The sequence below is a fragment of the Dermacentor andersoni genome, chromosome 2, assembly GCF_023375885.2.
Source record: "Dermacentor andersoni chromosome 2, qqDerAnde1_hic_scaffold, whole genome shotgun sequence".
In the NCBI taxonomy this organism is placed as follows: domain Eukaryota; kingdom Metazoa; phylum Arthropoda; class Arachnida; order Ixodida; family Ixodidae; genus Dermacentor; species Dermacentor andersoni.
In genome coordinates this window covers 12330752-12342818 of record NC_092815.1, presented here as the reverse complement: position 1 = coordinate 12342818, position 12067 = coordinate 12330752, and the positions used below count along the sequence as shown (strand labels likewise).

The window sequence follows — 12067 nt, the reverse complement described above, 5'->3', positions numbered from 1 at the left end:
GCAGCGATAAGCAAGCATCATGTATACGGAACTGCCCGAGCACACGACGGTACGCGCCGCGACGGCAGCGGTCTTTCAGCATGCCGCGATGTACGAACTGCTCGAGCGCACGATCGTACGCGCCGCGACGGCAGCGGTCTTTCGACATGCCGCGAAACGGCGGGCCTCCTGCAGTCTTTGTTGACTGCATGCCGCTAAACAAGTAGTTATGCCTGCGTTGTAGTAGCGGCCATCTGTCCCTTTTAGTAACTGGCAACAACTGATGCAATGCATATGAGCTCGCACGTACGTGCGAATCGCGCTGCAGCGCGAGCTCGTGCGCTGCTGGCTTGATTTAGCTTTTAATGACTGCAGCGCTCGAACATCGATCTGCTGTAATCAATACTACCTTGCTGCGCTGCCTCAACATGCTGGCTTGAGCTCAAGTATGAGCACATTTAACTCTCTAACCTGTGCTGCTCGTAGTGAGGTAGTGAATTGTCACCGAATCAGCCCGGCCATTTGTGGTCATTTGCACACACCTGGTCACTTCACCACTTCGCATCGGTCGAATTGTTAACTGTCGCTGTGGCCGGGTTTCGAATCGTGAATCACCAGCCATGCTTGCTACTATGTCGGTCTGCCGTCGGGACTGCAGATGCAAAAGACCGAATTTTATAACGCAGATAATCAAGCAAGCTTCAAGACAGGTGAAGCAGTCAGCATGGCGCGAAGTTTCGCTTACCCAGCGCGACGAACTGCAATTAATCATCCAGCGCGCCCGACGCTCCGCTTCGTGAGGCCTTGAAGGGAAACGATAGAATCGGATGTTGGGATTCAGGCCTTCTTGTTCATGGCAGCCCACGACGCAGCAGTATCGACGGTGACGCTTTTTCGATGCTGAGCTAGGTCCCTCCGGATCGGCGTCGCCGATTCCTTCTGCCTCCAGCATTACGTCCCACAGCATACGGATAGTCCGTTTTCGTTGAACTATAGGCTGCGGCCAGCTCGCAGCGTGGTCGGCGTGGTCTGTGAGAAGTGCCGAGCCTTTTCGCACTCGCAACAGGGCAGAAAAAAGTGCGAATCGACGCAAAACTCGGCCTAGAAACGTGCTTCGCCACATCCAGGGCTCAATACGACCCAAGCTGGTACGACCCAGATGTCGTTTCCCACGCCGCCACCAGGCGCCGCTACTATACCTCAAACTCCAGCACAAGACGCCCAGAGGGTGGGAGCGACCGCGTCGTCTGCTACTACGTCCGCCATTACATATCTCACTCCCTACGGAGCGCACTGCCGGCGCGCACGTAAAGCACAAGTTTTATTGCGATAGCAATTATGGGGACACTCCGTCTTTCTTTCTTTTGCGCTTTGCATTGTGGTCGGTCAGCAATTCATATGGCAATTGACCCGTTGTACACCTACACTGTAGTGCGATGATATTCGTGGAATATTTACTAGGTTCTCACTGTGTGCACTTGGATCTTCCTGTTCTTAGTTTTCATTTCAGTTGTACATTTTGTATTTACTGTATTGATCTTGCACGCTTTTATGTTAAGCAAATAAAGCTTTTGTTACGTTGATGCATTTTTTTTTTGCCGGCCTTGTCGAATAATACTTGTATTACGTTGATGTAACCATAGTTCTTCCCTTACCCAGTACCTTCCTGAAGGCTTGTAAGTTATTCATAAATAAATATATTTTCTTAAAATAAATAAAATAAACATGCTGTAAGCAGACAGACATGCGGATGGCATGAGACATGCAGATTTTTGTAGTCGTGTAATAACATTTCAATAATGCTATTCATAATAATAATATTGGCTGCTTCGGCACCAACTGCATTATATTAATAAACGAGTAAATAATTGCATAATTTATATATTCATGCTTCGTGCACAATTTGTCGTACCGTCCAGCCATGAAACTGCTGCAGTACGCAGCAGTCAATGGCATGCACACGTGCGCCGCAGCATTCATGGCTTTTCTTTAATCTGCAATGAAACCTTTGTTAAAGCTTGCTGTACCTTAGCTGAAACATTCATTGTGTTTGCTCTGTCAGTGACTCTTTACCTTGAATGTTTGCATTTGGACTGGCACACTTAGTCCTGCGAGTTAGGTTTGTTTGTTTCCTGACAAAGTCAACACTAGATATCGTGTTCAAAAGGTCGATGATAGGGTCTAGTTGGTGGCAGTTCATACTTTCTACCTGTGTTATGGCGAACTGTTGCAGATATATATTACTTCTGCATACCCACATGAATTTAGTGGGAGTACGTGAGCACAATAAAAAAGACACATTTATGAATAAATAGCTGTCAGCATGCGTTTTGCCCCTCATACACCTTTGGTCATAATTTTCTAATAGTAAGGGATCATATAGCAGTGCAAGATCCTGTTTTTCTCACCAAGCCACACCCACCACTCTGAACTTGCACTCTCTTGTGCAAATGGCACGGCTGGAGCCAAACCTGCCAGTGCGAGCAAATCTCGGAGGCCATGCATCTGATGGTGTGATCTTTATAGTTTAACAAAACCAAGCATGAAATTTTTCACCCAGCACCACTACACAGCCATAGATTTTTGCTGTCCTGCATGCCTGTGATTTGGTGATGGAAAGTTGTAAAAAATACTTAAGTGGAAAATTTTCATATACAATTGCAACCTGTCCGCATGCACACCTTGTTGCAAGAAAATGTGCATAGGTTTACCACAATGACATTTCTGAGGCAAGAAAGTAGCAGCTAGGTGCAGTTCAAGAAACCAAAATTCCAAGTCCTCCGCAAGACTTCTGTGTGTGGCTAGCCTTCATTTGCTTTGCATTTGTCTTGCATGCAGGGCACAGAACACCAGCAGGATTTTCTGTCTGGGCAGCACAACTGGTACGTGACGTCTCATGCACGTCCCACCTATTGCAATGTTTGCAAGGAGGCCCTGTCAGGTGTGACTTCCCATGGCCTCTCCTGCGAAGGTGAGCAGCCACCGCTGCATTAGCTTGCTCACGTGAGCTTTATTACATGTTGTTCTGTGCACTTTTATAGCCACTTCATGCATACAATGAGTCAAATACGAAATGCAGCCAGAACCACAGGCAACAAATCTGAGCAGTGCCACTAAAACAATTAATTGTCATCCAGTGGTGCCGCCATAAATATCTGTGATGATGGAGAGGGAAAGTAGTGAGCGGTGTCAAGCCTTCTGAGGAGCTTGTAGTGAGATGAGCCACAATATGGGTCTGTTATGAAGGATCCTTTTATGCAGCCACATCTTAGCAGATAAGTCAGATAAGTCACCCAGTTTGGCTTTCCACGTCCTACTCCAGGTTGAGCTGATAAATAATTGCAATGTGAGGAAAATGAGACAAAGCACAAAAGCTTGATGTTAATCAGTGTGTCGGAACGGAAGGAAAATGAAAAACAAAACAAAATGATATTTTTGGCCGAAACGAAAACGTAACCAAAACATTATTTATTATTTTGTTCCTGAGTGAAACCAAAATATTCCTCATTGGTTTTTGTTACAAAGGGAAAGTCAGCAATCCGAAACAACTGACGTCAGGCAACATCAGAATCAGCGTGTGTCCCAGGGATCCGTGTAAGCTCGTATCCACTCGAACGCTTCGCTAATCTAAGCCTGCTGCTCGGTGCACTAGCAAATCGGCATTGTAGCGAAGCCCAGGGCTTGCGCGCTGAAGAGCTTATCGTTTCATTTCTCACGGGTACAACGCTTTGTTACCGAAGGTTTATTGTTCGTTCATGTCCATTTCAGTTTGTTTTATCGGAACAGTGCCTTGACTCAAAGCACTGAGCATGATCTCATAATTCATAATTCACTTAGTGAGGAAAACAAATATTCTTCTTATTGTTAATTTGCTTCTAAAATTTTTGCACGCCAACAAAAACTGTTATGAACTGTCACGGATGTTTTTGTTGTTGTTGTTGTTCCAGAGCAGAACTGGAACGGAACCTTTTTCAGTGGAACAAAACTGAAACCAGAGCGAAAAATATTTCATTCTCGCACCCTGATGTTAATAAAATTGAATGCACAAGACTGGCACTGAGAGAACAAAATAAAATTTCAAACTAATGCTGGCACTTTTATGGAATTAAAAGATGTGTTTAAGTTACGAAGAAAGAAGTACAGGCTAAGGGATTGCCAGCTAAAGGTCTAAAAACACCTTTTGGTCACGCCAGGCAAAATAGTCCTGAAATGAGAGAATGACACTCAGTATAAGCAGAGGTAAACAAAGCTTAATGCTATAAATAGGAAAAAGAACTGCAGATTGCAAGATAAATGCAGTTATTATCCAATTTAACATGAATTTATTTCTCTGCTAACTACCAACTATCCCTCGTCCAAGGCAAAATTAGTGCCACTTTTCTGTAGAAATTAAAGAATGCCTGTACAAGATCTTTACTAATATTACTTCTTTCATTGTAATTCTTCAAATATACAGCAAGGTATCCATAGCGATGGCAAAAAGTATTTTTGGAATTCTTTTTTTGGTCGATGACAGTACAGAATTTTATGCTGAAATTGTGATCTGTTATATTTGCTGATGCCATTGTTTTGGTTTTAAAACAATGAGAAACAGTTTCGAAAGAGCCCATATAAATATATATTGTACAATATCTTGTGGTTTGTAAAAGACTAAGATCTGCATTATACAGTATAAAATGACTCCTTCCCTTTAACTGCCACGTGTTTTGTCAAAACTTTCCATCACTCCAGAGAAATACTGTTTGGTTGTCTGTTGAGCATGTCTCATTCTCTCTAAGCCCTACAGTTCTTGGAATTTAGGGTTTCTTTAAATATTTAGTGCTACTTTGAAATGAGGAGATAGCATAGAACATACATAGGCTTCAGCATTTTCGTTTTTATAGTCCCGAAATATGGCATAATTTTTTCCGTTTTTTTTTTTTTTGCCCAGAATTTGTGTTGTCTTTCTGTTAAAATATTTGTATACATGACCCTTCACTGACTTGTATGGTGGCAAATTTTGAACATCAACCGTATCGTTTCTTTCCTTTTCTATGCACTTGTCCGATGCACTAATTCTTTCTTATGCCAGGACTGCACGTCCTGCTTCTCAACAGTGTACATGCATCTGTTGCACGGAATAACAAAGTTTTCAGGAAGCAGACTACGGGCTGCTCATTTTAAGGTTTCTCAGAATTTTAAAAAATTGCCTGTGGTAGATAGCATAATTCTTGTCCTTGAGTTCGATTATTTGAAAAGGCGAACATTACTAACACGAGAAATCGAAACACATATTCTACTAATAAAGAAAAATTCTTAATTAACTTAATTGCTTTATTGCACATATTGCAAGTTACGAATTCCAGTTGGTGAGTTTGCAAGACATATCCACTTGAAATGAACCTCCAAGATAACACCAGTTTCAAGATGTTCCCCCAAGTGTGGGACAAAATACATGGGCATTTCACTTACTTTTGTGCTTCAATGCATAAAAGAGCATTTTGTTGAAAAAGTACGCATAACAGTTTCTTTTTATGGCGAGTTTGGTGGCACATATCTCCAAACGTGTCATTCTGATGTCAGAAGTGTGTGAAGCATCCCAAGACCGCTGATCACATTAAAGGGGTGCTGAACCATCTCTCAGGCTTGGTGAAATGAAAGAGACATAGTCTACAGATAGCATACTCTGCTGTGAACATCTCAGCCAAATTTTGCAGCCTGTGTGATGTGTGGAGCTCACAAACGGAGTGCAAAGTCACAATTTCCTCCAACACTCTTTTCAAACAAGGCCTTCTTCCTCACCCACTTCTAAGCTGCCAGCAGCTTGCATATGTCGTCATATGCAAGATTCCCATAGACGACTTCTTTCAGCTTATAGCTGATGTCCATAAAGAATGGTGTTTGGACCAGTAAGTAAAAATCTGTGTTTCAAATTTTATTAAGAAATACATACTTCCAGAAGAAGCCAAACATTGTCTGCTCATGCTCATCCGTGGCTGCCCACATAGGAATAAACTTTGGCTGACGTACAAATCAGTTTCCTAGTCGTTCAGTCTCACTAATTTCAACTAGTTTTGAATACTCAACTGGCCTCGAACCACATGAAACTTAAGGTCAGACCAAACATATGCTTGCGAGCACACTCACTCCTGGCCGCACCTGGCTAGACGGCTTGGCAGACATTGCTTTATACTGAGCTATTGACAGCGCTGAAAATGCATAGGTTGGATGTGGCTGCTATCCTTAGGTCAAGCTAGTGCAGGACTAAGTCAGTCCACACCCCGTAGCATGGCCAGACTGGAGCACATGACCGCGAGTGTACACTCCATCCCTGTTGTGCACAAAGCAAACGCGGCACGTACACACTACAGTTGCACATAGCTTCGGTCTGCTACATAGCACAGATATCATGAGTGCGGCAAGGTTACGCAATGAGCCTGCTCGCTGTAGCTTGCTGTAGCTTGCTGTAGCTCACTGTGTGCACTGTGGCTTGCTCAGTATTGCTGAGGGCAACTGTGTTTGGTGCGTCATAGTCGCATAAATTGGAAATAGTGGCATCTACGTGAACATCCAAAATCAAGTTTAAACTGTGTGCCACAGTGTTCAGTAGGTGGAGTGTTGTGGGCATGCCCCGCTCCACCGTAGCCTTTCCAGTGTAAGGCATTGAAGAAGGAGCAGGAGTACCGTGAATTGGATTAAACATGATCTTTAATTGCTAATGACTCCACTTCTGCTGAACTCATTGAACTCCTTTTTGCTGCAAAGCAGTTCTGAAATAGTTTAACTTCAGATCCATTTCTCAGCTTCAATGAAATGTGGTTCAGGACCCCTTTAAAAATAGAAGGCATGCATGATTACATGTTACCATCACTGAATTTGATTAGTTATTTCATTGCAGTGGTAGCAGGACAGAGACTGCAGCAACCCGAGTCGGGGTTCTCCCGGCCGTTCTGTGACCTTCATTCCCTTTTTGCTTCTGATTTTCATCAGAGACAGGCAAACAAAACAAAATAAAACAAAAAACAAGAGAGAGAGAGAGAGAGAGAGAGAGAGAATTGCAGATGCATGAGCTTGACCTCTCCCAACTCCTTGCATTGGAGCACATGCGGGGTCGCAGATCTGCAGCAATCTCGTTCTTAGCTCTCTAGTAAATTTGCTTTCTCTGACCATTCTTAGATAAAACTGAATTCGCTCCCACACAAAAAAAAAATTTAACATACATTCTTCATTTTTATTTTCTTTCTTTTGGTGTGATCTTAAAACACTTAACCCTAAGTATGCATTTACTTAAGTTCATCACATAACTGATGTAATCTTTCTCTGTATAGTTTGCAAGTTCAAGGCACACAAAAAGTGTGCGCTCAAGTCTCCAAACAACTGCAAGTGGACAACATTATCATCTGTAGGAAAAGACATTATTGAAGACGAGGATGGGGTGAGCTCTTGGTCTAATATTGAGGCTTAGGGATTGTTGATAAAGGGTTCCTGAAGGAAGCAAATGTACTACTACTACTGTAGTACACTATTCTTCTTATCCCTCTGATTTCTCAAGATCTGTATGCATGCATCAGTAAAATTATTATACCTGTTCTTTTGCTATCTTAGTGCACGCATGCTTTTTATCATGACAGCATCATGGTAATCTGTTGTGACAGCCAGCAGGTGCCTGGAGATGGTTGAAGGGTATGCACATGAATTATAGTGGAAGCGAAGACTAAATTAATTGGTCTTCGCTAGCTCTTAGTTGTTTTGTTTGTTCCACAGTTGAAACATCTTAAGCACCTTTCATACATACAAAGTAAGAAAAAAAAAGAGTGCACAGTCAGCACCTTCTTTAGTGCTGAAAAAAAGCTGCAAGTTTAGTTTTTATTCGCACTGTGTGTGAAGCACTCATACCCTGTGTTTCAACACCCAGAGCCTGACCATGCCCCATCAATGGATGGAGGGCAACCTGCCTGTCAGCGCAAAATGCTGTGTCTGCGACAAAACTTGCGGCAGCGTTCTCAGGCTTCAGGATTGGCGATGTCTTTGGTGCAGAGCGACGGTAGGCAGCCTTTCTCAACTCCTCATAGTGCTGGCTTAGTTTTGTGCTTAATCGTGTGCAGTCATTGTCCTGTATTTTCCTCCGCGTTTATCAGAGACAAATTTGAAGAAACATGATCATACCTCTGCATGCACACTGTGTGTGAGTCACTGTTTGCTTCTGGTTGTGTCACACAACAGCTTAGCCTTGTCTTCGCCTTTTTCTCAGTGTACACAAATTGCTCATTCTGCCTCATTACAGTGCAGCTAGGGTGTAAGAGCTGTGGGGCAAATGCGGCAACCAGCTGATACCCCCAAAAACAAAGCTTGTACTAATCGCTGTATCATTATGCCAGTGCTAAGTTATGGAGCTCTGCCTAACTTGAAATGGAGCCAGAGACTTGCATAACAAGCAATGGAGCAAAAAAAGATGGGCATTGTAATCTTAGGATACAGGAAGAGGGCAGCATACGTTAGAGTGCAAGCACAGGTAACTGATCTGTATTGTAGTCAAGATTAAGAGAAACAAAAAGGTTGGCAGTTCATGTATTGCACACAGCAGATAACTGGCAGTTTATTAATAGTAACAGTTGAGACTGGGAAATATTTAGGTGTAGCGTAGAGTTGGCACAAGAGAGAAGTATAATTGGAGATCACTGGCAGGGACCTTAATCCTGCAGGGGGCATTCACTGCAAGCCCCTGGTTACTTTGGACTCTTTTCTTTTGGTTGCCTCTAAATGAATTACTTATGTCTGAAGCCATTTGGTCACTAGTAAAGTTGGCAGTAGCACAAAGCCATTGATCAGTCTACTTTTAGAGTTGGTGGGAGGGATTGTTTCAATGTTATATGGGGCCACATAACTTCAAAGTTGTGCAGAAATAAATACATGTGATATTTAGTTGGAGTAAGCTAGTGCAGACCAGCAAAATTTCACTTTAGGCCACTTGATTGCTAGCTATCAAACTCTTCTGTGACCACACTCAGTCTTCATACATGTTTGTGCAAAGAGAAGTTACACTGGGTCTTTAGACACTGGGACATTCTTGCATATAAAGTAAAGCATGGAGGCTAGCATGGAGGCTAGCATGGAGGCTAGCATGGATTTATCATGTTGCTGACCGTTCTCTTTGCCTGCTATTGCTCAAGAGCAACAAGTAAAAAAAAAGTCTGATGCTCTAATGACTCTTTCATCCCCTCGACTCAATTACAGTGAAACCTCTATATAACAAAGTAGGTAAAATGGGCAATTTGCTTCGTTATATCGAAATTTATTTGCATTAAAATTTGACTTTTTATGCCAATAAGTACAGTCGGCAATAGATTTTTCTTACACGGAAAAGTGTCGCAGAATTTTTGGAATTGTTTCGGAATTTTCGGCTCATAGCGTCGCCCACTCTGGGACGACGCTATCATGAAAAGCGCCGGAAACGGAGAGCAAATGCTTCAGCTGCCTCTCTCTCCAACGGGTCACCGAAACTCAAGATTACATAACCTCTGACAGTAAATGCACGAGAAAACAGCTTACATGATGCCACGCCGGTTTGGCACACCCACTCTTTGCACACACTGCAGATTACCTCTGAAGCAGGGTGCGTGGCTGCGTATGCGCTCAGCCGTGCTTACAGCCATGCACAGCCATGGTTGAGACGCGCGCCAGAAATAGCGATGTGCGTCAACTTAGCCCCCCCCCGAAACCACCCTTCGCGCGCGCTTGATCGCGTTTCCACGAGCTTACCCTCCTCTCCCGGCCTGTTCCTCTTTGCTCTTGCAGGAAAGCGGCACTTGTGAAGTCACCATCTTTCTTGTCTCACCTTCGCACACTTTCACTCGCACCTAAAGCACAATACAAGTGCACGGGGTGTGATAGGATCTTACACTCTTAAAACGGTTGCACCCTTTGGTTTGTATATTTGTCCCACAACAATAATTGTCATCTGCCGTGCTTGCGTTTCCTTTCTTGAAAATTCGGCGCACGCTACTTTCCTGTTAAGAATGCTGTGTCACACTGATGACGCGCAAGCCGTTTGTGACTGGGAAGTACTGGGCTCACAGCATTAAAGAAAGGAAACGCGGGCAAGACAGATGACGATTATTGTTGTCGGACGAGGTAAGCCCCAAAGGGTGTAATCTTTTTTAAGAGTGTATCGCACATGGACTTCATATGGAACATGATGCTGATGGTCGCTCTTGTCATGCCGCACGCAATTTAAGAGATGCATTTACAAGCAGTTGCTTGTAATTCAGTCATTTGACCATCTGCGTTGGTGGAAGTTTACATTTATTATCTCGGCATTCCCTTGCAGAGGAAGTGAAATTTCGTTATATTGAAATCGCATACAAACACACTTCATTATAGTGAGGTTCTAAATACATGGTGTTTATGAACAAGAGGTTGTGAAAAGTTAAATACTTTGTTATATCGAGAATTTCGTTATATTGAAGTTTGTTATATCGAGGTTTAACTGTATTGTAAACAGCAGTGATTAGTTCTTGGCTCTACACCTCAAGATTCCCATATTACCTTCAGAAAAGCCCCCAGTACTACTTGAAGACATTGAGAAAGCTCCAGTGCTTCCTGAAGAACTCCTGGTATCTCCTGGACAATGCTAAGAATCTGAAGAAATGTCCTGAAGAAGTACCTCGTGCTATGTTGTGAACACCATGATGGAAATGGACCCTTTCACTCATTTTTCTACTACACACCATTCGAGAGAGCCCGTAGCACACGGTAGGCATGGCTTTGGTTACAGAATGGAAAAGAACACACCTTCATTTCTTAGTTGGCACGTATTGTTTTCATAATACGTCCTCAGTCAACTTCCACCAGAACGTTGGTTTCTAAGTGCAATAATCTGAAAACACATCTGAGCAGAATAATTTTAATGTTTGTGCACGAAGAAATAGTTAACATCATTCATTCGCAATGGTTGACCGACTCAAATATGCGCCTTTCTTTCATACCACAGTTTGATCATGGGTGTCGAATTCCGAATTTGTTGCTGAGCACTCCTTGGGAACAAAACATCCCGAACATGCACTCTATGACATCAAGTCCTTTCTGTCTATGCTGGCAATACAAAGCAGACGCTTCTCTGCTATCGCAACGGCGGTGTCCATGAAGTCGCCGCTGCTGAAGATGCACTTCGCACTTGCTTCCAAAAGTTATTTTTGCAGCCGAATACAGCAGAGTGGTAGCCCAGCGACCTTGAGTCATCTGACATCACAGAAATCACAGACAAAACACGTTATAATTGCACTAATTCGCATTTAAACCACTACCATTGCAAGCACTGCTGTGAGAAAACAGTACCAGTACGAGGAGGAGAGCAATGAGGTGCACTGGTTCGAGGCTACGTTTCTCCTCGCCGATAAAATGGTCTGTAGTCGGTTTCATTCCCAGGTATACTTTGCTAGTGTCTTTATTTTACATTGTGGTTTGCTTAAACCAATGATTGACAAACATATCACTGAACATGATCAGCTTGTTTTCTAGCTCATAACTGCTCTGCAAACCAAAGCAAAATGAATAACCTTAATGCACAACCATGGCACACATAGTCATGCATATCTGTTAAGGCGAAAGCTTTAAATGGCTCATGAGACGAAAAATTCACCATCGGTATCGTTGACCAGTGGTGTTAATTAGGACACAGTTAATTAAGGCACAGGTAATTAAGTTAGAGTTAACTAAGGCACTCGAATGCACAACCTTTGATAGGAGAAAACAAGTAATAGGAAGTAACAACACATTCGAATGATAATTTCAAGTAAGTTAATGAATGTCTTGTGAGTACGCAGGCTTTCGCCTTCATCCTCTTTAGCATATGCTGAAGTGACTGTAAACTTTATTTGTCATATGCGTTCTGGTTTTCACCTTGATATCACATTCTGCGTTGTTGTGACCCATGTGCACTGCAGGTGCATTCGGCCTGCAGGTCCCAATGCCCCGTGCAGTGCCCTCTTGGTGTCTGTAGGGCTTCGGTGATTCCCCCAACGGCACTATACAGCACTGGCGCTGGGTCTGATGAGCCGTGGGAAGCAGTGGTGCCCACTCGTCGGGGCAGCATGGGAGCAGCCACAGTAAG

General features: G+C 43.2%; 1 protein-coding gene and 1 long non-coding RNA gene across 2 annotated transcripts in view; one reads left to right on the top strand and one right to left on the bottom strand.

Moving 5' to 3' along the window:
- LOC126542979 (diacylglycerol kinase delta) overlaps positions 1-12067 on the top strand; it is a 430642-nt gene that overhangs the window by 312648 nt on the left and 105927 nt on the right. Inside the window, exons 6-9 of the mRNA XM_050190110.3 lie at positions 2818-2950; positions 7287-7393; positions 7874-8002; positions 11901-12062. Coding sequence (XP_050046067.1) covers positions 2818-2950; positions 7287-7393; positions 7874-8002; positions 11901-12062 — 531 coding nt within the window. The remainder of the gene's footprint in view (positions 1-2817; positions 2951-7286; positions 7394-7873; positions 8003-11900; positions 12063-12067) is intronic.
- LOC129387862 (uncharacterized) lies at positions 10848-11934 on the bottom strand. The gene is made up of 2 exons (XR_008615014.1): positions 11857-11934; positions 10848-11196 (listed from the first exon to the last, which is right to left on the bottom strand). It is a non-coding gene; the product is annotated as an uncharacterized lncRNA (long non-coding RNA).